This window comes from Urocampus carinirostris, chromosome 18, assembly GCF_059441175.1.
Source record: "Urocampus carinirostris isolate Australia breed hairy pipefish chromosome 18, RoL_Ucar_1.0, whole genome shotgun sequence".
NCBI lineage: Eukaryota > Metazoa > Chordata > Actinopteri > Syngnathiformes > Syngnathidae > Urocampus > Urocampus carinirostris.
This window is the reverse complement of record NC_142366.1, coordinates 30,449,990-30,476,193: the sequence shown is the minus strand read 5'-3', so window position 1 is coordinate 30,476,193 and position 26,204 is coordinate 30,449,990. Positions and strand designations below refer to the sequence as shown.

General features: G+C 39.8%; 2 protein-coding genes across 4 annotated transcripts in view; one reads left to right on the top strand and one right to left on the bottom strand.

The window, feature by feature from the left end:
- Positions 1-810: 810 nt before the first annotated feature.
- On the bottom strand, positions 811-12,011 carry klf6a (Kruppel like factor 6a). Its single transcript, XM_088322224.1, has 4 exons — positions 11,687-12,011; positions 7,824-8,406; positions 5,777-5,900; positions 811-3,125 (listed from the first exon to the last, which is right to left on the bottom strand). Exons 1-4 carry the CDS (start codon positions 11,786-11,788, stop codon positions 3,074-3,076), a joined length of 861 nt encoding a protein of 286 aa, XP_088178350.1. The 5' UTR covers positions 11,789-12,011; the 3' UTR covers positions 811-3,073.
- Positions 12,012-12,287: 276 nt separating this feature from the next.
- Positions 12,288-26,204, top strand: part of LOC148348805 (uncharacterized) — an 83,310-nt gene continuing 69,393 nt past the window's right edge. For all 3 annotated transcript variants that reach the window (XR_015847578.1, XM_088322225.1, XM_088322226.1), the window contains exon 1: positions 12,288-12,425. Coding sequence is in view for 2 of the 3 variants with exons in the window: in XM_088322225.1 (XP_088178351.1) it covers positions 12,348-12,425 (78 nt within the window). In the remaining variant the exon portion in view is untranslated. The remainder of the gene's footprint in view (positions 12,426-26,204) is intronic.

Below are 26,204 nucleotides of genomic sequence, written 5' to 3'. Positions count from 1 at the left end.
TTTCAACCATGGAATTTGCAGTCTTTTAACTTTGTCATTTACATTTTTTTTTAACTTCCAACCACTCAAAATGTTTTTTTTTATGTGTCTTTACTTTAATTATAACTCATCATAAAGACAACTATGTAAAATTACACCCCGAGGATTAAAATATCAAAAATATATGAACTATAATATAAAAATATTCATAGGTCGAGAAATCTTGCTGCTAAGGGTACCCCAAAAACTCAAAGAGGCTGCCCCAAAACTGATGAAAATGGTGCAGATTGGTTAGTTAAAGTCTCCATAGTTTTTATTCTTCAATGTGCTTTTTAGTACTCCTTTTTATCATTCCACTAAACATAACAGCGACAACTAGTGGCCAAAGAATGCACATTGCACTTGCAATGATCGTGGTCTACATGTTAAGTTTTAATAGAAATAGCAAGGGAAAGTAGTTACTATTTTGCCTTCAACGTCATTTTATGGTCCACATCCATCCATTTTCTGCACCACTTATCCTCAGTAGGGTCCCGGGGGTGCTGGAGCCCATGTCAGCTATCTTCGGGCACCTAGGGACATTCACACTTAGGAACAATTTGGAGCGGCCAATTAACCTGACATGCATGTTTTTGGAATGTGGAAGGAAACCAGAGTGCCCGGAGGAAACCCACGCTAGCACAGGAGAGAACATGCAAACTCCACACAAAAGGTTCAATCTCCTGACCTCAGAACTGTGCCGCACACGCTCTAACCACTGCCCCGGTCCACGAGACAGCTTGTAAAACCTCAATAAGAGAGACTCAACAAATAAGACCAAAGCAGGCGAAGTCAGATAAGAATTTCTTATTATTCCAATAAAAAATACATTCATACAGAAATATAACAATTTTGCAAAACAATTCCAAATAAAAATTTCATAAAGCATAAACATAACAATTTTACAAAAGTTTCTTTTTTTTCCTTTTATACAAAGAGTCAATTGAGAACAAAGCTGTGTGTGTAGGACAGAATAGTGGCATGACGGATCAGGTGAGGGTGTTTCGAGGATGTGATTGTTTCGAGGCTCAATTACAAGTTGAACCAAAATATTGGGCCGGGGCGTTTTTTTTATTTGGGGTGGGGGGGGTTTTCATAATACCACCTTTAAAACAACGCTCCCCAGACAGGTCAATATCGGGAGCTCCGAAGTCAGCAGTCTGTGACAGATTCTGTGCCAACGGAGCCTTTAGCAATTCATTACTGCGAGGCGGTACAAGGCGAGGCCTGTCCGACTGCAGCCTGTTAATTACAATAAATCTTTAGCTGTTTCTTCAGTCCCGCTAGCAAGGGACTCGAAGTGTGTGTGTGTGTGTAAAGGTGGCGTGGAAACCATCAACTTAAAAATAACCGGTGTACCTTTTGAGCTGTGTTTGATGGACATCAGTACATACTACACAGTAGTTGACATAGTTAATAACAGAACACAAAATAAGTGCTTTAAACAAGTCTTTTACCTATTTACACAAACAGAATGAAATCTAGAGGGGGGTACGTCTTAGACGTTTTTCCCGTCACTGGGAGCGAAAAGGTGAGAACCGGACGCCATTTTTTTTTTTGTAATTGAGCCTTGATTGAGCTGTGGAACCACTCACAAACCGTGCACCGCCTCCGAGGGGGGGTCAATTGCATAAGGCACCATTCAGGTCAACAGTGCATTACTAGAACCGAAAAAAGTAGAAAAAAAAATTCCGAAATTGTCACCCTCCCCTAGGCAGATGAATGGAACGAGCAAGCAGTGAAATGGGAATGAGGGTTCTTTTCCAGGGGAGAAAACAAAAAGGGAATCATCAAGGCTTTATGTACAATATTGTAACATGGATCCACCCCCCCTTACCATTTGCATTTTTAGCTGCACTTCAAAATGGAAACTATTTGCAGTCCTGATTTACAGTGGAAACAGGAGAAATGAAAAGAAAACTCTAGAACCATGCAACACCTGTCTATGATACTGAAGTTATAGTCGTGGTATACCTCGAAGCACACAGCTTATACAATTGGACTACAAAGGACGCTTTGTAGCTCGTAAAAAAATAAGAAAATCGGGCTACGGAAACACATTGCACATTTAGTAGCTGCACCAAAAAACACCGAAACAAAAAGGAACCAAAAAAATAAAAATAATAAAGTCATCTCATACAGCGAACGCAGGGGAAGGGGGGTGAGAGATTCGGTCCTGGACCGAGAAAGGCGGGCTAACACTCTCTAGAGCAGGGATGTTTTACACCTGGACCGACTTACTACGCTATACAATCGCACCACTGCCTTCTAGCGGCCAGAGCGAGGATTTAGTTGGTATTTATTAAAAGAATTATAACTTTTGACGCGGAAATGAATGCCAGTTTATATGTTTAGCATGCCTGCTCCAGAGTCTAGGTGCCAGACAGGGGAAACCAAAAGTGGAATGTTCCCCCACCAGAAAGCCGGTCGGTCCGGAACAACCCCGGTGGCCCCTGCCCGCCTCCTCCCTCACCCCCCCTTTTTTTTCAAGCCATCCATCCTCAGTTTTTATGGATTTTGTTAGGCATCCGATGCCGCTCATTCACAGTACATTCACCTCAAAAAGACAGTTTTTGCAAAGTACCAGTGTATCGGCTGTCTGGTGGACAGAGAGCGGGGACGAAGCCCTGCCCACTGCCCCAAAAAAACATGCACCATTCAGACAAAAAAATCATTCACTCTCTTCTTTACATTTTTTTTTTCATTTTTTCCCCCCTGACCCTTTTACTCCCTCCCCACCCGCGGAAAAAAAGAGCTATCAGCACTTTTCTCGATGATTTTTGTCCGTTCGTCGCCACCTTCGGGCCCCCCTTCCCGATCCCAAAAAAATAAAAATTCGAAGAAAGGTCCCGGAGGCACTGGTTTTCGGTACGGTGCAAAACAGCATGCTTTGGCTGGAACGCGCTCCCGCCGCTCTGCTCTCGAGGATAAGTTCAACCAAGAGACTGGTCGGGAGACGGGTGTGTTTTTTTTTTTTTTCCCCGTTTGAAAAAAAAAAAGAAAAAGAAAAATTTGCCCTCCGCTGTGTTGCTTGGTTTGGTGCTAGCCCCCCTTTTCAGACGTGCCGCTTCATGTGAAGGGCCAGATGGTCGGACCTGGAGAAACATCTGGGGAAAAGAAAAAGTCAAATATTAGTAACCATGTATAGAAATTTTCATCATAGCATTTATTTTCTAGCTCAGGGGTCTCTGATGTGGTGCACCCTAAGGACAGCTAAGGGGGCCGCAGACTTCTGAAAACAGCTCACCAGTGCTGAGTCATTATTTTCGAGTAACATGATTTTTAGTGGTTGGTTGAGTCTCTTTAACCCTACTTCCAATAATGAGCCTAGTAACAATCTACTAATAAAGATGATAAATGGTTATTATATAAATGGATATCCAACAGGGTGCCCTTTATATTTATAAGTAACAAAAACAAGCTTTCAGCTTGGAAACCCTTGTTCAAAATATGATACTTTCCATAAATAGGTAATGTGAAATTTTCATTCCAATACCAGTACAGGTATACCGATATCGAGAACCGATACCACAGGTGCTTTTGATATGAACAAAAACAGGGAATTCCATTATTGTTCAGGCTGATACCAGTACAAATGAGTCATCACAGACACTGTTAATACTCAAGGTACAAATGATATTTTTGAGATCCTCAACTCATATCTCAAATCTTGAGAAGGAACATACACAAATTAAGAATACCGCTGGCGATTCCAACATATACCATAACTGACATACAAATAGCTTAACCAGCAGACACAGATACCAACTACCAATACTATTAATACATATTTATAAAATGAGAGCTAGTTGAAATGATATTGTTTTTGAGAACAAGACTCAAATCTCAGTCACGGATAATAAGACCGACACAATTTGACGAAAACTATCAATACTTTTTTAAAGTTACTCTTTTCAGACCAATAGATGAAAATATTGAGCAGTCAGAAACAAGCACCATTACTAGTAGTACTTTTGATTTACAGTACATTATGAATGAGGAGACATTTAACACCGGAGCACTCACAGTACCCGAAACCGATTACTAATACCACTAGTCCAGTACATTAGATATATATCATAAACCTGGGATAGTCTAAACTCATCGTTTTCAGGCAGATACCCGTACAAGAACCCAATTTTGGAGTACTCACCGACACCAATACCACCAGCAATTTTGAAACATAGACTTAAAATGTCCAATCAGTGTTTTTCCAAGGAGTCATTGATTCTGATACATAGTACTGACAACACGAAAGCTTTGTTTTGTAGCATTCTTGCCAAAACATAATCAATACTTCCAAAGCCATGAGAAAACAGAATTCTCTTACAAATGCATGAAATCAATCACAAATTTCTGCCAAGTCTTGAGGATGTTGCCGACTTGCGATATCGCAGTAGAGCAGTAAACATATTAAGGGACTCTTTAACTGCAGCCACCACCTCTTGGACCTGTTTACTTCTGGTAGGCATTACAGGTCCCTTAAAAAAAGGATCAAGAGGCTCAGATACAGCTTCTTCCCCAGGGCTGTCACCTTCTTAGACAAGCACGCAAAACTGAAAATGTATATCTATAGATTAAATCTTGTTGCTGCAAATATAATTGCAATAATCTAAAGATTTTTGCCGAATCATTCTAAAAAAAAAAAAAAGAAAAAAAATCGTAATTTTCTCTTTAAAGTCTTTATTACATGGAGTGCCATGTCTAATCTTGTTACACCACATTGATATCAATGACAATGAAGATAATTCTATTCTAAATTACATTATTTTTAATTCCTGATGGTTTTATAGTATCTACAACTGTCAATGTTACAGCATGATATCGATCCTATGTCAATAGGTATCCATGTGAGCCTACCCGTGCTGGGCTGTCACCACCCTAAACAAGTACGCAAAACTGAAAATGTATATCTATTTTATTTCTTGTTGCTGCAAATATAATTGCAATAATCTAAAGATTTTTGGCGAATCATTCTAAAAAAATATCTTTATTTTATCTTTAGATTCTTTATTACATGGAGTGCCATGTCTAATCTCGTTACACCACATTGATATCAATGACAATGAAGATAATTCTATTCTATATTACATTATCTTTAATTCCTGATAATTTTATGGTATTTACAACTGTCATTGCTGTTACAGCATCGTATCGATCCTATATCAATCGGTATCCATGTGGGCCTACCCGTGCTAGGCTGTGTAAGAGACAGCTTCTTCCCCAGGGCCGTCACCACCCTAAACAAGCACGCAAAACTGAAAATGTATGGTTATTATTTTCTTGTTGCTGCAAATATATGACAATTAAGATAATTCTATTCTATATTACATTATCTTTAATTCCTGATAATTTTATGGTATCTAAAACAGTCATCAATGTTACAGCACGATATCGATCCTATATCAACCGGTATCAATGTGAGCCTACCCGTGCAGGGTTGTGTTTCGGGGACAATGAACCTCTATAAACAAAAGACTTGTCCTTGGGCAAGACACTGAATCCCTAATGCCCCCAATAAGCAGGTAGGCGCCTTGCATGGCTGACTCCCTATTGGTGTGTGAGCGTGTGTGTGAATGGGTAAGTGTGAAGCACATTGTAAAGCGCTTTGGGGAGTCTTTGACTTGAAAAGCGCTATAAAAATGCACACCATATACCATTTACTTAGTTTTTTCCACTTTAAGATAGCAAAAGTATCAGACGTTGGTATCACCGCTCATGAATTCCAATAGCTAACGATAGCATCGGGCGCTATTACCTGTCACAGTGACTGCATTTGAATGGCTTTGCCCCGGTGTGCTTCCTGAAGTGTCTGGTCAATTCGTCACTCCTCGCGAAGCGCCACTCGCATCCCTCCCACGAACACCTGTAGGGCTTCTCACCTGGGTGGGCGTGGAAAAAAACACTAGCCTTAGACACACCTCCTCATTTGCATAACATTCAAAACACTCAGCAGATACCACCCAACCCGTCGGATGACTCGTTTGTTTTTTTTCCGGAGCGCTCGGAATGCAGAACCGGAAAACCCAGCCGGCCTCTTTCTCACCAGAGTGGGGTCCCGAATTCACAGCGGATGCCCCCCCACAATCCCCTCAACTCCCCACTACCGCCCCCGCTGCCTTTTCCCATGGCGAAACTGGATCTGTTTTGAAGCCCTTTTATCTCCCATGTGCGGACCCTCCCCCTTTTTTACTCCCGCTCGCTCGGCCTCTCTCACTGGGCCGCATTCCACATAGATGAGGTCATGGTTTAGGTATCCAGTCATGCGGGGGCTAACGCTGCTGCGCACCAGCTGGGGGCATCTTTTGACGGCGGGGCTTTAAAACGTAGGTTGCTTTAAAAAAGTTGGAATTTAAACTATTTCTCTATGAAGTACGCGCTCACAATGCCCAACTGAGTACAAAAAAACCTTTATATTTTTTTAACCACATCTAGCTGCTTTTAGTTTGTTTTAGCAAAGCTGTTTGGGGAGGCACACATGAGGTAGGAGGAATGGATGTTGCTGCATTTTTCTTTTATTTTGTTAGTGTAGCATGAAAGTAAGTAAAGTCCTGTTTCAAGTAGAGACCCAACGTCAACCCAATCCCTAAGAAAGATTAACGATTATCCAATCAGATCTAAGAAATGCACGTACTTGCAGGAGCAATATGAATGAGCTGAGGCTACAATGATGACTAAAGCCGTGAGATAATGGCAGCAAGTATAAAAGTTCCAAATTCAGTTTAACTCCGTTTAAAACAAACAAGTCTTAATAGTTCTTAATAGTCTGTCTCTCTCTTAAAGTCCAAAGCTTAATTCTTGCTACTGTAGTTTACGGCCCAATTTTCAACTCGTCAAAATGTTGGACAGCCCAAAATGTCCCCGTCAAATAGTTAAAAAAATCCATCAATGATGGAAAATGATTCTAAATGAAACATTTTATACAGTCTTATTTAAAGGAAAGATACAGAATTTAAAACCTGGTAACGCTCTGCCGAGATCTCCTGGCTTAAAGTCATGATCGCAGGTTAGCTTATTCATGATGGACGTTTATGTGCATTTCTTTGACGCGCTAAAAACAACCCTTTTTCAACTTTTTGGGGGTTTGATTTGGTGTTGAGACTTTACTGTACTATCACTATTTTCATGCTACACTGACAAGATGAGGTAACTCTACGGCACTTTTCCCACCCCCATTCATCAAACATAATGTGTTCTGCCCCGAACAGCTCTGATGAAGGTGAAATCAGATGCACGGAGTGGAAATAAAAAACAAGGGCTCTTTGAATCCAGTTGGTGATTGTTAACATATACTTTAAAGAGAAAATATTCAACTTTTTAAGGACACCTCAAGTGACGCACCCCACCTTTAAGAACGAACTGCTGATGTAGTTTATGACCCAGTTTCTAATCTGTCAAAATGATGAACGGCCGTAAAATGTTCTCGTTATCTCTTAAGAAAAATCTATCAATAATTGAAAATTGTTGATAATGCAACCACTGCAGACGTATCAATATGAAACATGTAAATGCTTATCACGATTTACTGATCTACCACTGAGAACAAACTCTGATCAGCTTACTCGATTGTTGATGGTTTCTGTCTTGCGTTTGGGTCCTGCCAAATGTTTTAACATTTTATTTAACTCGTATTTGTTACAAAAGACAGGCTTTGATTTGTTATCAAAAACGTCCTCTCCTCCTCCCGAGTCCTCACACATAAAATATGAAATATCTGGGGTTTTTTCGGGCTCGGTGCTGAAAATCGGGTTTGTCGGGCGGGTTTGGGCTTTAATACCTGCGATTTGACCCCTCGTCGTGCTCACCTGTATGAGTGCGCTGGTGTGCTTTGAGGTGCGAGCTCTTGGTGTAGACCTTGCGACAACCGTTGAACTGACACCTGTGTATTCTCCTCCTGCCGTCCGGCGAGACGTCCCCGCAGGAGAGTCCCGACTTTTCCGATCCCTTGACCGCACCGCCGCCGTTCCGGATTTTGACCGGCAAGTGCAATTCGCCGTGGGCCGCCACCCAGCCGCTGACGGCGCCGCCGGCCTCGGGAAGGGTCTCCGGCGAGGAAGGCGGGGTGCTGATCACCGACGGGCTAAAAGGTCCGGAGCCTACCAGGGCCGAGCCCAGCGGGTTGGAGGTAAAGCTGTGCGTGGGAGAGAGCTCCTCGGAACTGTCCGAGGCTTCGCTGCTGGCGTCCGAATTGACGCTGTTGGTGTCGAAAACCGGACAGTCGTGGACGTCCTCCTCGATGGGGGCCGGGGGCAATTTGGGGTCGCTTTTGGACTTGTCCCCGCAGGCCAGGATCAGTTTGCTCCAGAGGTCCTCCTGCCCGTCAAACTTCAGGTCCGGAGTCGAGACGTACGGCTCGCTCTGCAGGTAGCGCTCTAGTTCCAAGCAGGTCTGGAGGAACGACAGGAAAATGGAGCACGTGGTGAGGAAACAGGAAGTAGGGGATTCCTTCATGAGAGGTGGCCACTATTATTATTATTATAACTTGTACCTGTCTAAGCATTACGTCGTGAACATTTTCTCCCATAAATCTACTTGTTGCTGCCATCTTCTGGCTTAAGTCATCATTGCAGCCTCTGTCAAGCTCATGTGGCGCGTGCAAGTACGTGCATTACTCATCACACTTCTCTTTTCATATTGGTGTTTGGAGTGTACTTCAACAACACACATACATTTTGGCTCTTACAACACAATGAAGATAATAAATAAATTCTAATTCATCCTTTAAGAATATAAATAAATAGAATATATTTTCCTCATGTTGAGGTTTTTGAGTTTTTCTTGCCCCATGTAGGTTTTAGATGAGGGGATGGTGTCATAATAGTCTGTAGTTTGCAATAGTCTTTGATCTGTGCAGCCCTTTGAGACTCTTTGTGATTAAAGGGCGTCACAAATAAACATGGCGTGACTACTTGAAACAGATGTTTTCTTACACTCACCATTTTTAATGCTACACTAACAAAAAACACAGGGACGAGCATTAAATCAATCTCCATTATTTTTTCTATTTACTTTACTTTTTAAACAATGATTTTTGGGGGTAGTGTTTTCCTTATTATATTAAAAATATTTCAGTACAAAAAAAAAAAACATCAGTATTATTATTCCTAATGTACTTTATTTTTTAATCTATTCCTCTACTAATCAAAAAATATGTAATCGCTATTTTTGATGATATTTTCTACAAAATATTTAAGTGAAAAACCCAAGAAAAAACGGCCAGTATTAAAATGATTTCTATAATTCAACTTTCTGCTAAAGGACAGTTTTTCTTAAATTATTATTTAATTCTTAAGCACACCATCATTTTTAGCCATATTCTATTTATGCACACCAAATAATTTTGAAGAGTTCTTAACAGCTGAAAATCGAAAAATAAAATACATTTTGTCACGTTTTTTCACTCACTGCCCCTTTAAGTTTTGACTAAACTTGGCTGTTTTCAACGGTTCTGCGGCCTGAAATTAAAAACGCTTTGGGTCAATTTAAGTAAAAAGCCTTTTTTTAATTTACACATTGTCCCTTTATGTCCGAGGCACCCAATACAAGAACCACTTTATAAACAGATTACTCAAGATTTATTTACGTGGCATATTTACAATTACCGCCGTGGCACACTGAAAAAAGCGGGTGAAAACCATTAAAAACAAAAAGTTGACTGACATTTGAAAATAGTTTTATTGTACTTTAGCTTATTTTTCTCATAAAAAGGACTTTATTGGCACATAGTGGCAAATTGTGGGAAATATTTCTTAAAATTGAAACAAAAATGTGCAAAACAATCTGTTCGATGAGACAATGATGCTTGTTTTAGTCGTACACGTTGTTTATATTTTACTGCGGAAAGGAAAAATATTGATTTAGATCATTTGCACCTTTAAAAAAAGCAGAAATATTTGTTAGGCTTTGCATAGCATACTCATAAAAACGAAAGTCTTTAAATTCCATGTCATGGATCGCTCGACCGCAGCCGCCGTGCCGCAGAAAGCCCCCGGGCCCTAGCTTTACACGACGCGTGTACTCACAAGCCCGAATACTTGCATGCACAAGCATTTTTATTCAAGCTGCAAGCCATGAGCTGGCAATACTCTTGCACAAGAATCGCATTTGACCATCTTCCTCATTGGGCGCTCTCCACATTGTCATTTCAGCGAGCCAGTGACTCACTGTGCAAATTTAGATACCTTTTAAGGAAGCTGCTCACCCCCTCCATCTCAAATGTAGGGGGGGGGGGGCTTACATGCTTTTCCTCACTCGTACCTCTGACATGCAATCACATCCTTCCTCCGAGCTCCAATTTACTCCGGCGGCCATTCAAGTTGAAAGACAAGAAGGTGGCCGCCGTCGACTACAGAAAAATGTGTGCAATCGCTGCGCGTCGTTCGCGAAAATATTGGCTCTCCAAGCCAACTCTTTGCAGCGATCGAGTGTTTGTTCGGAGCCGGTTCCTTTGACGTTATTTTCCCTCTTGAAGTTGCACGTGATTGGTCAATCTGCGTCATCTCGGTCTCAAAGGGAGCGAGAGTTCAATAAGGAGTACACAAAGGAATGAGTCAAAACAGGAAAAGGAGCCGAATCAGTTCCTTTAGAGAAGAGTCACTTTTTGAATCTTTAATAGACTGCCGATTTATTTCAATGACTTTTTGCACATTTTAATCTCGAGTTTAGTGTGTGGTTTTTTTAGGGGTTCTGTGTTTTTTTTTCTTCATTTTATTGACGTTTTGCACATTTTAATCTCAAGTTTAGTGCGTGTTTTTTCAGGGGTTGTGTTTTTTTTTATCATTTTGTTGATGTTTTGCACATTTGAATCTCAAGTTTAGTGTGCGTTTTTTTCAGGAGTTACGTGTTGTGTCAGTCAAAATTGATTAAAAATTGAATTCTTCAAAGTTCCTTTCCTGTATAGGTTATTTATAGCACAGAAGAGTAGATGGTAAACCTGCATTTATGATTTTAATTTATGATTTTTCATTTTTTGGGAGGGAGGGATTCTGTTATACAATAGATTTGTCTAGCGTATAAAAACTAAAATTGTTTTGCATTTGATCTTTTTGTAAATAATTTAAATTTGGGTATTAACAAGTTTGACGTTCATCCATACTTGATAGTTTTTTCATGTTGTGGCACTGAAAAGTAAATATTAGTAAATATTGTGCATTTTCCTGGACTGTAAAGTTTTGTTCGTGTACATATTTTAAACTTTCACTATACAGAGACAACAGAAATTCCATTTAAATATAGCAGTGCATATCATTAATTCATTTTGTACACGATGTCACATTTTTATAGGCAATATTTGGATTAAAACCACAAAAGAGCCGTTTGGGAGCTCAGAGAGTTAGTGAGCCGAGCCGAAAGAGCCGCTTCTCGACAAAGAGCCGGAATTCCCATTACGAGTGTGCAACGACGCCCCCCTCCAGCTGGGTTCGCTTCTTCGCGTAGGGGAATTTTCAATCTTGCAATTCGATATTCTCTCGTGCAACGTCAGTTACGCTAGTCAAGAAATCCACGGTGCAGCGCACACCCACCATAGTCATCCATTTTATCGTCAATTCGCGGAGTTTGGAGCACAAAAACGCGCGCTTGTGTTTTGGACTTGCAGCTGTCAAAACGTGACGCCGCTTCTCGATCGACTTCGATCGCATGCACGCGACTAAAAGACGAGAATATTCACCTGCTGCCAGTACTCCTCCAGTGACGGTAAAGCGGAGAAATAGCCCGTGTCGTGAACTATTTGAAGTTCTTGAAAGATGCCGCACATGGGTAGAACATCCATTTTTTTCGAAACCTCCTGCAAGCTTCTTCTCAAAGTGTTTGGAAAAAAAGCAACGAAGAAGACGAAAAAAAAGAGACGCCAAAGATGCGGAAAAGGAGCGAAGGTCGTCCCCCCTTGTTTTCAAAGCAAAGGCTCTCCGTTCTCCCTCCTCGCTCGGCGGTGAAGATATTTGCAAACACTGCGCCGAACTGGATGGAGAGCAACTGGCTCCGCAAACTTCCCTATTCAAACCTCAAGCCCCGCCCCCTTGTCTCCCCCTCCTTCCTCGCGGGGGCGATGACGTCGCCTTCACTCCAACCAATCACCATGGTTCACCTTCCCGCATGCCAAATGAGCTCACTCGCGTCCAATAGCTGCGATGCTTCGTATTCATGAGCCTCGCTCTCCACTCCGATTGGGAGAGCTGACTCGGAGGGCTGGTCGCTGATTGGGTGGTTATTTTTAGCTTGTATAAAAGCTCGTCGAGCGTAGGGCTGCCCGCTCCATTCCGTGTGTTGCTAGCTTGGCGTTTGACCACAGACAGCGCTTGTGAGCCGAAACCGCTCGACTTTTTCAAAACATGTCCTCCTGCCGGTTTCTGTTCTCAAATAGCACTTTGACAGCGGCGTTTAAAGGCTGTGAGCTCACCAAAACTCTGGTGAGTCTGTCGGGTCTAGCTATTACATAAGCAAATACGTTTTACGAGTTTAAAGGGGCAGTGTGTTGGGTAGACGTGGGCGATACAGGGAATGTTGGTATTGATCCAATACAAGTAAATACAGGATGGTATCAAAATACCGGAAATAAGAATGTTCTATTTGATTCCATAACTACAATCAGGGTTGGGTAGGGTTACTTTAACTGTATTACTTTCAATTACTTTTGGATTACTCCAATACCAAATATGCTAATAAAAGACAAAATAAACTAAATATGAATAAAATGATGACTCACAACACGTGGTAAGCTTTCTCTCCTGGCTTTGATCTCTTTGATCTCCGGCAAAACTAACATAAAATGCGACAGAAACAAAATGAAAATAAATCCAAACAGCTTGCCAACACAATTTTTGCCATTCCATGTGTTCCGTTACTCCCCAAGCCTGCACACAATTTTGTAATTTTATTCATATTTAGTTTCTTTTGTCTTTTATTAGCATATTTGGTTTTGGAGTAATCCAAAAGTAATTGAAATTAATCAAGTCAAAGTAACCCTACCCAACCCTGACTACAATACATCTTTTTCAAATGTGTCAAGAGACTTTTAACAAAATAAAGCAGCAATATAATGAGAATACAAATACTACTTGTTTGTTCCACTGTGCAGTATTTTGAAAATAAGGTCAACGTGCAAATTGTATAAACAAAACGATTTAAAAACCTTTTAATAGTATAAAAAACTACAACACCACAACGACAACAATTTGACAAGTACTGTAAAACAATGTCAACAAGACAACTAAAATCAAGGCAAGTCATGTTTATTTGTATAGCCCTTAATCACAAAGAGTCTCAAAGGGCTGCAGAGATAAAAGACTATTGCAAACTATTGTTACAGACTGCTATGTCACCATCCCTTCATCTAAAACCTACATGAGGGCAAGGAAAAACTCAAAAACTTCAATTCGAGTCATGATTATTTGTGACGCCCTTAATCACAAAGAGTCTGATCAAAGACCATTGCAAACTACAGACTATTATGACACCATCCCCTGATCTAAAACCTACATGAGGGTAAATAATACACAGATATTGTCAACATAGAATATAGGTTATTCATATGCCATATAATAGAAGTGTGTTTTAAGCTTAGATTTAAACATTTCCATTGAGGTTGCAGATCATAGCACCGGGGCCCGAATGGAGAACGCTCTAAAACCTGCGGATCTCTTCTTGGCTCTTGGGATCACTAGTAGACCAGCTTTTTCAGAGCGAAGGCTCCGGATCAGAACACATTCTATTGCAGAATATTTTTTAAATGAAGTCATAGTGCAAATAGTATTAAGAGTATAATTTAAAACCATTTAAACGTATAAAACCGAAAATAGCTCGATTTGGGACTGTCAAGTTGCAGGTTTGAGTCCTGGCTCCTCCAAGGTAAACGTCATAATGCCCTTGGTCATGACACTAAACCCATAATGCCCCCGATATGCGGGTAGTGACTTGAATGGCTGTCACCTTTGTCGGTGTGTGTGTGTGTGTGTGTGTGTGTGTGTTAATGGGTAATTGTGAAGCACATGGTAAAGCTCTTTGGGAGGTCTTAAAAGTGCCATATAAATGCTGACCAATTACCATTTTACCATTCATTTCTACTAAAACTATTTTAGAATAAAAGTCAAGAGTAAAACAAAAAAAGCATTGATGTAACAAATATCGTATAATAATGTCTACAGGACGACTAAAATACAGTTCCATTGCACAATATTTTGTAAATAACATCAGTCGTACACATAAAACGTGAACACAATTGGATCAAGTATGAAAGTTATAGGTTGATTACAAACTTACGACCTACTAACAACACTATCATGATAGTTAACATGGGAATACAGTATCTATCCCAAGTCAATAGTATCGATTCGATCAAAGTGCTTGCTCAGTATTGATAATATTGATATTTGGGTCGAACAGCCCGCCCTTACCACAAATAGCGCTTGTGAGACAAAACCAGGGGAAAAAGGAAATCAGCATATCCTTGGGACTTGCTAGTGTCCAGCTATGACATAACAGCATGCATATTATGGGTTTAAAGGGACAGTGTGTTGTTTTGCGCCTGTTGCTGAAAAATTCATTGATATAAATAATAAGGAAAATACACTGATTATCATCAAACTTGCGTTTTTTCAAGATACACATTGGTCTTGAAATTTGATTTTTCACATCACAGTAAAATAACCAGTGTTATTTCAACACTCATTGATAAGGACCCTATGTTCTTTTGGGTCATGTTATAAGTTTACTCTTAAAGTGTTAAATTAACACTAAAGTAATCGCTCTTTTTCGCTGGGTAGCGTTCCAAAAACCTTTAAACTCTCGGGATTCAAGATATGATGACCATTTCAAAATGTACTCGTCTCTGAAACAAGATACCCGGAAACGACAAAAAGCATAGCTCACCTATAACGTCGCCTGAGAGTCAGCTTATCGTACGATTCGCCGCAAATATGATTTGGTTATATTCACGAAAGTCCGTGTAAAATTGACTCCAAAACACACGATAATGCCGACAGATTAAAAAAAAAATCTGCCAAAAAGCATCTCTGCATCAATGGATGTTCCTCTTTGCTAGCTGTCTGTTTAGCCCCATAAATCCCACTAACAAATAAATAGACTAGTGAAATTATTTTATATCAGCCGTTAGCTTTTGAACTTTTGATTGACATATTTTCCGGATAATTGCAGTTTTTGTTTCACAATTCAAAACCCTCATTCACCTATACGGGCCTGTATTGCTAAAAAGGACAACTAATCCTTTACCTCCGAATAACTTTAGCCGATAGTGACCGAATTCAAATGATGATTGACACATTAGTTAGCCAATACAATTCTGAATAGATCGATATGAAGCTCAACTTTACTTCAGATGATATTTTGTCGCCATTATGTGCATGTTATCAGGAAAACAAAAACGTGACATGAAAATAACATTCCAAACAACAAATAAAAATACTCAATTTTTGTTGTTGTTGTCATTTTACAAATAACTTATGTACTGTTAAATTACAATTTTAAAATAATTTTGATACTGTATTGCACTATTGCTTGGTTATCGAAAATATGCTTCGTTGACTGACTTACCCACTCTTATAGATGAAGCAGCTTTCTTTAAAAACCCGATTTTAGGCAAAAATGCTTGAAACTGTGATTATATATACTTCTATACATACGTTGTGATTTATACTGTTAATAGTATTACTGTTATTCAATGTTATTGCACTTCTTTTTTATTGCGCCATTGTTACAATGCACTATTCTTTTTCATTGCATGATTATTAAAACTTTGGCCATGTCCTTTGAACACTACATTGTAATTATTATTTTCCCCATTTATCTCTATAGCCTTTTATATTTTTTCTCTTCCAAGTCTTTATTACATGTTTCAAAACTATCAACATCATGTGGGCGTTATTGGGAAAACAAACATGAGGCAAAAAAATGCTTTAACCTCCTTAAGCATGTGGAGAGGTCCAACTTTGTAGGCGATAGAAAGCATCTCTCTATGGCCTTTTCGAAGGCTTGAAAAAGGAAAAGAAAATAAATAAATGTGAAAGCCCTGACAACAATGCTTGAAACTTTGATCTATACATACATACATACATGAATAGTGAATTATACTGCTTTTAATACTACTGTTACTCAATGTTATTGCACTTCTTTTTATTGCACCATTGTTACAATGCACTTTTCTTTTACATTGCATGGTTATTATAACTTTGCCCATGTCCTTTGAACACTACGCTGTAATTATTTTTTTTTCTCCATTTATCTCTATACCCTTTTATATTTTTTCTCTTCCAAGTCTTTATTACATGTTTCAAAACTATCAACATCATGTGGGCGCTATTGGGAAAACAAACATGAGGCAAAAAAATGCTTTAACCTCCTTAAGCATGTGGAGAGGTCCAAGTTTGTAGGCGATAGAAAGCGTCTCTCTATTGCGTTTTCGAAGGCTTGTAAAAGGAAAATGAAAATAAAAAAAATGTGAAAGCCCTGACAACAATAACATCAATGCTATTTTGTTCATTTCCATAAGAAGAAAGTACAGAGTGAATAGTTGAGACCAATTCCTGATAGCAGAGAGTAAAGCCAGTGTGTGTCAGCGTTCTTCTCCCAAAATTCCATCTCTTATAAACCTGCCTGAGATTAGTTTTGGATGAGGATGAGCCTAGAAAATCTCCTAACCTTGCAATTTAGGTTAGAAGTCATGCTTCCCTCTTCTGTGAGCAGAAGTAACCCAGAAGTTTTTTTTTTTTTTTTTTGCTTTAAATCCCCTTTGGCACACTGTGTTTGACACAAGCACCTATTTGCTCTTTTGCGATGTCAACATCATTATGTGTTGTGAATGATGCATCCGCTTGTAACATTCCATGACATACTTGGTGTAGTGGCTCTACGTCACCCTGCAACATCGTATCTATTTTTTTTTTTTTTCGGCTACTGTGCCAAGCCTAATTTCCTGCATGTATTGCATAAGTCCAGAGTGTTAAGTTAAACCTCGGCAAAGTGCGCCAACTCCCGATGAGATAAACAACATTTGTAACACAAGAAGCGCGTTGTCTTCCAAGTGGTGGTATTTTCTGACACTGGCTGAAGAGACAACTGAGCGTCCTTTGTGTTCTCTCAGCTGTGAGGCCGCATTTGTCACCCGCGGCATCTGATTTAGTCATATGGTGGCGGGACGCCTCGTCCGACTCGGTGGCCCGGCAAAGGAATTCCACTTTCTTTTATGCTTCAAAAGAGGCTATTCATCGTGTTTTTGTTCAACTCGGACAGAATGTCCGATTTGAGAAGTGTCTGTTAAGCGGAACTGCTAAAACTTCTTTTGTCGCTAGAATTGCAGAAGACTGCGAGGCTCCTCGTTGCACAATAAACTAGGGGTTGGCACGTCGATCCAAATATTGATAGTATTGATACCAAGCAACTACTTGGATCGATTGTCCTGGGATTGGTACTTCACTCCTCCACCAATTTCTTCAAAGCTCCGCTTATTCTATGTAGACCAGCGCCCTCGGCCACTCTTTAAAATTTAAGGTCTCCTTAAAAAGTTTAAAATAATTTACATTATATATATATCTCTAAGTATGTGTAAACAATGCCCAACTGAGTTCAAAGAGCCTTTTTTACTGTATCTGTATTCATCTTACCTTTATCAATGCAGGATTCGCAACCCATTAGGTAGGAGAAAAGGGGAGACGAGGGAGTATTTATGAGTGTGACGTTTTGCTTGTTATCTCAGTTTTTTGTTAGTGTCTCGAGAAAACGATAAAAGTAAAAAAGGCCCGTTGCAAATACCATTCAAAAGCCAACTCAACCCCCCCTGAAAAGGATGAAGAAAAGAAGAGTTTATTCATGCGTCCCCAAGATATGCAGGTTCCCCTGAATGATCTTATTGAGACTGCGATCATGACTTTAAGCTGTGAAATGGCGGCAGAGAGTAACATTTTCAATTTCTGGACAGCACCTTTGAGTTTATGGATAGGCGTGTGACTGACAAGACACTTATAGCACCTCTCCCTACCTGGCCTGCTACTGCATATGGCCTGCCTGGCAGAAGACACGGCCGAAATATTCATGCACCCATACTAGAAGCGAAAATTGATACTACCAAGTATTTGAATTGAAGTTCCTTTGTTGACATTAATATCAAAATTGTTAAAAAAGATGTATGAGATTATACATGGGACTCCAGAATAAACATGTAATGAAGACTTCAAAGAGGAAAAATAACACTGTCAGGATGGACAAAAAATATCTACGACTGGTAAAGAAGTTGTCGCTGAGATGGTTTTGTCAAGACCAGAACGGAGACAGGACCCACTTGCGTTATGTTTCCCACAAGTTTTATTGGAAGTAAGAGAAAGGGTTACGCTCACGATCTGGTGATTACTGGACGTGGGAAGCAGGTCACTCTGATACTCGGATTGAGCTCCAAACGCGGAAGTGGATTTTCCGTGGCGAGTCGGGGACAGAAAATGACGGGTCAGTAGCCGGGACGGGAGAGCAAAAACGTGGTCGGAGTCGGAAGCGAGTTGGAAGCCGGAATAGGAGAGAAGACTTGGTCGGGGACAAAAAGAAGTCGAAAGCCGGGACGGGAGAGTAGATGTGGTCAGGATCAAAAACGGGTCGAAGCCGGGGAACAGAGTGGAGAAAAAAACGGGACAGGTAGGACTCATGGTCGAAAAGGGCTTGCCTAGTGTTAACTGATGTTCGCAGACGGACTGACAAAAGGGGACAGACAGGACTGGGTACAAGTACTGATCGGGAGCCATTTAAAGTCCGAGGCAGTTAGCGCCAAATGAGCTGCTGCGGTATCACAAACCGGCATTGTCCTCTATACTGGGCAGAAAGCAGGTGATGATCTTCTGGGCTAAACTATCGGTATGTTTTACATGTCCTGTATCGATATCAAAATTCCCAGTATCACTCACCCCGATAACAAAAAGCTCATCGTTCCGCCTGTTTTTTCCGAGTCGCAGAGGCTTCCGCTGTTTGTATTAGATGAATATTGTCGGGGGTCCGGCCGGTGCATTAGCGGCCCTGCCCGACGGTAATCACTTCCTTCACAAGCGTCTTTAAATGAAGCATTTGGAGAATGCGCTGGGTCCTTGCATGGCAGTTTTATCTCAGAAGGCCAGGTCTGCAGCTTTATCATCGTTATGTAATTCCAGGCCCCTGCAAGTAGCCGCAAGGAAAGAGCAATTATGGGGTGACCCATTTAATGCATCACTGTCAAGCCAATCAGTGAGTCGTTCCATGGAGATTTTTTTTTTTTTCTCCAATTCACAGACGAGAGACCCCTTTCGTCTCGAAACAGTCTGCAAAGTAAAAAGTCAATAGCCACAATGTTACGCCAAGTTTTCAGCTACACAAGCTCATTTCTCAAATTAGTCTTGGCGTTGAATTGTCTGGAGCTCTGGGAGTTGAGTTGGAGTGATGCAGATGTAAATAATTTAATTATTTGGCGCAATTCACGTGATGCTTTCAACATAAATAAGGCTGGGCGATATGGAAAATCAGGGACGTTAAAGTCAAATGGACAGAGGACCAGATAAAAACTTGTTATTTGGTTTCAATGTGTTTTTAAAGTATTACACTTGTCATGTCCTGCATGGTTGTCATGGCGCCCAGCTGGCCCCGCCCCTTGACACCGGCTGACCTGCATTTCCTGATTACTCCTATGGGTACCTAAACGTGCCTTTTGGAACTGCCCTTTGCCAGATCGTTGTTTACCCTTGTTGAAAACCTGTTCATGCCTGTTTGATACCTGTTTATTCTTGTTGGACTTTGTTGCACTTCGGTGTAACATTCTGAGAGATTCCTGCAAGTTCTGTTTAATCCAGTTAAATGCCTAGTCTGTAGTTTTGCCTGCATTGGAGCCTGCTTTGTTTTGTTTTTAGTCCATTAGTGTGTTGGACAACTTTTCTTTCTCAATTAAAGTGACAGATCGTCCACGCAAATGAGTTCCAACTTCCTGCTTCCCGACCCGCTTCGTGACAACACTCAATCAATGCTAGACATTTTTCTCGAATGGGAAGAGCCAATTTCTGCCATTTTAACTCTTTTTGTAAAGGCCTACCTATTATTTTTAGCTTTATAGGCATAGGACATGGCAAAGGTAAGCTTGAAACCTCATCTTTCATTTGAAAAATTGTATGCATCTAGCTTTTACCATTGTTTAATAAATAACAGTTGAACATTGCTAAGTTTCTTGAAAATACCTGTTTCTGAGAACTACAGAGAAAAAACGACTTTTTATGAAGGGATGCATTTCAAGCAGAATGCTGTTTTTTTGCAATTGTGATACCCCAATAGCTAATCAAAGCTTTAGATAAACACAAGGTCATTTTGCCTGCAAAATAATATTTTATTGCAAGAACACTGAACATATTCATGAACAATGCAGGAATGATGCTGGATGATGAACTTTGCAAGAACCTTTCAGCGCCCGATTTTTCTGGTGCAGTGAGTATATGATTTTCGGTCACAATGGCAATTGCCTACACAAAACGTCATCCCTCTCTGACTAGATGATTTGACTTTATCATATTTTTATGAAAGGAATATGCTCTGTTCTATCATCACACTGCTCGCCACATGGTCCACCCACACTCTCATTTGGCTAATACAGGAAGCAACACTAGAAAGTGAGGGGCTCCCTAGATCTGATCAAAGCTAATGGTGATTTTTCACAGTGAAATCATTCTCAGAGGCTTGATCCATAATTATAACTTTATAATACTTTTTTTAAACAAAACAAAAATAACTATTTTCTTTATGTTTTGGGACTCCAGGACATTGCATCTCACAACTTATTTATACTTTATGGCACTGAATGACTTAATGACCTGTTTCTCCAAGTTTAGATGTTCAGGTCTCCAACATTAAACTACCCATGAAAGTTAATGTACAGAAGTTGGTACTGCATGTTGGCTTAGTCATCAATTATCAACTCCTTTCATTGAAAAGCAGTAGTGAATCTGAATAGAATCAAGGCTAGAGGAAATGAATGCATCTTTGTGTTCAATCGCAAAAGACTTCACTTTGTATGCAAAGAAAAAAAGAAAATCACAATGTAACGGATGATCTTTAAGAGTTCAAAACAATTCCCACGTGACGAACTGTAAGGCAACCATGTGATAAAGCATTTCTTTAAAGAACAGAGACAAGTGACCTCAATGGAAAGTGTTTGAATTACGATTCAAAGGCCAAGTTCTAGCTTTATGACAGAAAAAGTATAGCAAAGAAAGAAAGTAAACCTCAGTAGATAATTACTGTATAGAGACATTACATTTGTTGTTATGAATAAGATGGATTACTCAGCAACAAAAAAACGGAATATAAGGATGCATTCAAATTAATTGAGAGAAACTAAATCCTGCAACAAGAAAACTATGGAGGACCAAATAAGCCAAAATAAGAAATACACTTGAGAGCAGTGCTTTGATTTACTGTCCAATTAAATCTTTCACATATTTTGAAATATATCCATGTCTTGTTTGATATTTTAAAATGTTTTTTTCATTTAATCATGCATTCATTTGGTAGTTTTATCTATTTTTTTTTGATTTGTTAAATACCATTGTTTAGGGACAGTGTGCAACCTTACTAAAAAGCACAAGGAAGAATACAAACTCCGGAGATTCAATGTGACCAAACAACACCATTATTGCTCTCATTCTTCTGCCCAGGCTTTCACGGGTTTTCAATTTTTTTCGGGTACCCTTAACTGTAAGATGGTAGACATTACTGTCAGCTCCCTTTAGGTAGGGCTCATGTTATGTAAATTAAATGCAAATTTCTCAGCCTACACGGTTAAAAAAAAAAACGTGTTCCTGTGATAGTTCACGTATTTTGCCTATTATTGAATTATTGTTTGTTCTTGTAAACAAATTAAGTTTTGTTTATTATGATTTTTTTTAACCACTAGGAGGAACTCAATACTACACCATGTCCCTCTAATGTATTCGACAATTTAGACCTACACAAAATGATGTCAATGACAAATTACTTCCTCAGAGGAAAACGCCAGAAGTCTTCAAAGTACCTAGTCAGTCGCCCGACTCAAACCTAAAAGAGTATGCATTTTACCATCTTCCTGAAGGAAAGAATGGAAAAATAGTGAAGCTGAACCGAATCTTTCACGACAGTTAATTTTATATTTCACTTTCAATACAAACAATCATACATGAATACTAACCAACACTACCGCCTTACGCATTGGACTTCCTCGACTGGTAATTCTGGACCCAAAAGTGGGTCGCAGACCAATTTTTACTGGGTCGTGGGCCTTTGCCTTGCAGACGAAAGTCGATTACACTCCTTAATACTAGATAACGATAATGGCCTGCTAAATCTTTTCTTCCTGTTCAGTCAATTTGTGCATTTGAGAGGGACCACGTCTCCTTTTTATTGTGATTTTGTTGGTTTGGTTTCTTTTTCTGCCCATATATGGAGTCCCAAGATAGTTCGTGATAAGAGGAAAAACAAGGGGGAAAAAAGTGAAAACAATGAGTTTGTTGAAGGAAACAATTGCGTGGTTCGAAAAATGATGGACAAGTGCCTTCCATTGAAGCTTGATGGTACTTTAAATGGTTAAAAATATCAGATTTTTTCCTTTTACCATAATACAGTGGAACCTCGGTTTTCGAACGCCTCTCAGTTCGAACAAATCGGAGTCCGACCAAAAATTTCGAGAAATTCTTGCTTCGCTGTTCGGTCAAAAAATCGGAGTTTGAATGCCGGGGTGGATGTTTCACGTCACCTTTTTTTACTCCTTTTAATTTTCTCAGGTGCAATTGCACCTCCAATACACTAGGGGACGTCCGAGATTAAACAAATGTGTAGCAAATGGGCCGAGTTACAGAATTTCACCACACCGATGAAGCTGCAGCCACCATAGTCTTCATGACTAATGACACTTAAAAGTGTCATTGGATATATATTTTAAGAGAAAAGAACATCCTGTAGCCAGTCATCCGTAGCAAAGAGATTTGAACGTGTGAGCACCCCTCAGACAGAAGAGCTCCCCGAAGTTTTTATGGAAGAGGACTCTCCTTCCAAACAATCATTTTCCTTCCTCCTTCATCCCTCTAACTGTCCATCTGCGCCTTCTGCTGACCACCACAAAGGTCAAAAATCCTATTCATAATTATTTTCTTTATCCTTTTTTTATTTTTACACGTTCACGTTAGCGTAATCTTTCGTACGGAAGATTACGTTAACGCGAACGTACGATTAGCCTGGGTTACATTTATGTTATTTGTGTCTTAAAGGTAAACAAAAGTAAACATTCAGGGTATTGGAACGGATTAAAGCGATTTATTATTTGTAATGGGAAAAATGATTTCTGTGTTCGAACAAATCGCTTTTCGAACAGGGTTCTGGAACGGATTATGGTTGAGAACTGAGGTTCCACTGTACTTCTCTAACTACATAATTACATTTTGAGGTTGTTTTTAGTATGTGGCTCTCTTAGGCAGTTTTACGGGGTCACTTAGATGGCTTATATGCGAGTATATATGGTACTTGAAGTTGTTTTGGTTCTCCTGGTCATTTTGTTTTTGAAGAAAAAATGGTGAATACTGTATATGATACTCTCCTCTAAACTCCACAATCCTTTGATTGGATGCATTTAAGAAGTAAAAATGGTGTTCTTGTTTGGCTTGCAGATTGTCATTAGGGGAGAATGCTGGGTCTTGATGTCAGACCAGTTGAGGGCCACTGATTTAAATCTACTAAAACATGTCGACCCGGTAAACGATTAACGAAAAAGACAAGGGATGACGAAAATTATTCACAAGTCAAAGCATCGTGTAATGTAGTTCAATAACGGTCAAACATTTGAAAGAATGCCCTTTCAAGGGTTAAAGAGCAAGATTCGTTTGAAAACGAGCTGACGCGTTCATTTAGCACGTTTGTTTATGACTGTCACGTAAAGGCTGCAGCCGACAAATTTATCGCCCGACAATGTTTATGCTGGCGTGACGGATTCCGAAATAAACCTTTGCTCATTATTTCCCCGCCAGCTATCAGAAGGCCAGTTAGTAATGAGGTACATCGCTATTGATAGAGATGCATTGCCCTCCGTGGGGGCCCTCTGGAATTTGTCTTGGCTTAAATAAAATGAAAATAAAAATAATTGATTGGAAATCAATGGACGTATATCATTCAGTCTTTTGTTAAAAAGGGGGAATGGATGGAGAGCGGGTGAGGATGGGGTTGGAAGCAAAAAAAAAGGGAAATCAATATTCATCCAAATCATAAATCAAAATTGAGTTGGCGCTTGCAGGGAGGGGAGATGATCATTGGCCTGGTTTTGGATTACATATTTTGCAAGGCTGAATCCTTTTTTTCACTAGGGCTGCTACTAACAACTATTTTTATAGTTGACTAGTCACCAACTATTGCAACTGTTAGTCGAATAATCTGACTTTTTTTTTCTTCTTCTTAAATTCAGCTTAACGTTGAATTAATAATGTGTACATTTAGAATGAGCACAAAAATGGGTAGAAGGAAAAATAAATGTTTTATTGAACATACAGTGGAACCTCTGTTCTCGACCATAATCCGTTCCAGAACCCTGTTTGAAAACCGATTTGTTCGATCACCGAAATCATTTTTCCCATTAAAAATAATGTAAATCGTTTTAATCTGTTCCAACACCCTGAATGTTTACCTTGAATGTTTAACGTAAACTTAAAGCTAACCCAGGCTAATCGTACGTTCGCGTTATCGTAATCTCCCGTACGAAAAATTACGCTAACATGAACGTGTAAAAATAAAAAGATCAGGTCGTTTACAAGTCATTTAGCACCCGGGTCTCCACAACAAGTGGTGAGCGGTTCATTGGAAAGGGGGCTCTGTTCCAACACCCTCAATGTTGGGCTCCGTTTCAACACCCTGAATGTTTACTGAATGTTCAACGTAAACTTAAAGCTAACCCATAAAGAAAATAAAACCTTTGTGTTGGTCAGCAGAAGGCGCAGATGGACGGTGGTGCTATTATTTCTTTCTTAAATGCAATAGTTGTACGCACTACTTTTCTTTTTTCACCTGTAGCAACTTTGCTGCTTGCACTGACTTTTTTCGGAGGCTAAAACACCCGTACGCCGCTTAGCATCGCACCCTAGCGTACGCACTCACGCGTTATTGGCGTTCGAACTCCGATTTTTTGACTGAACAGCGAAGCAAGAATTTCTCAATTTTTGGTCGGACTCCGATTTGTTCGAACTGAGAGGGGTTCGAAAACTGAGGTTCCACTGTACTACAGATTCGTATAAAAATCTTAGGCACAGTGCTCAGCTAGTAGGGACATCAAACCATTAATAAATCTCTGACAATGTCTTAGGGGAAATACAAGTAAATAATTAATAAAAATAAACATTTTTTATTAATGTAAACTAAGAACAAGCTCATTGCCAGCAGTAGAAAAGTAAATGAAATAAATATTACGTGCATTTTGTGAATACATTCAGTGGTCACCTGCAAAGTCTGCAACAAAAGAAGTTTTTTAACAGTTGGAAATCAAATGGTTCTAACAACTTAAGTTTGTTGTTTTTAACTCTTCAACAACTGATGTTTATTCTTTGGACCGCATGTGCACGTGGGCTATGTAGCTCATGCCTAGAAATTTGCTGTAGCATCGCATCTCCATGGCCTGGATTTTCCTTTCCAGCTTTGCAATGAGAGTCCAAGTCTCACAGCCAGCTGAAGATGGAAGTACCCAGCACTTGCATGAGTCTGATTTTTTATTTTTTTATTTCACTGTTATGTTGTTGTCTCTCCAGATGGATTTAAGTCTAACAAGTCCGACTGTGATTTCAACTATCATGGCCATGATTTAAATAATATTTAAATTGGGTGACAGGATCAAGCTTTTGGTGGTTGACGATGGTGTTTGTGGTCATACATTGGTGGTTGTTGGGCATTGGTATTTTGTTTTTCTGTTCTGATATTCATCCCATACTGGGTTGACGCTTTGTCCTGGTAATTGACCAGATGTCTGAGTTCCTGTTCTTCTCCTGCCAATATGGCAATTTTACCAGCATGACAGAAATTACTGATGTTATGTCCCCTACTTCTGACTGCACTTTCAAGATGGTCCAAGTCTTCGGTCATGACCAATGTTCCCTCTAATTTTCCTTACGGGTCTGAGCGTTCACACAAAGTCGGTGAGCAACGCTTGAAACAACAGTGAGCAAACATAATCCCAAGTGTGG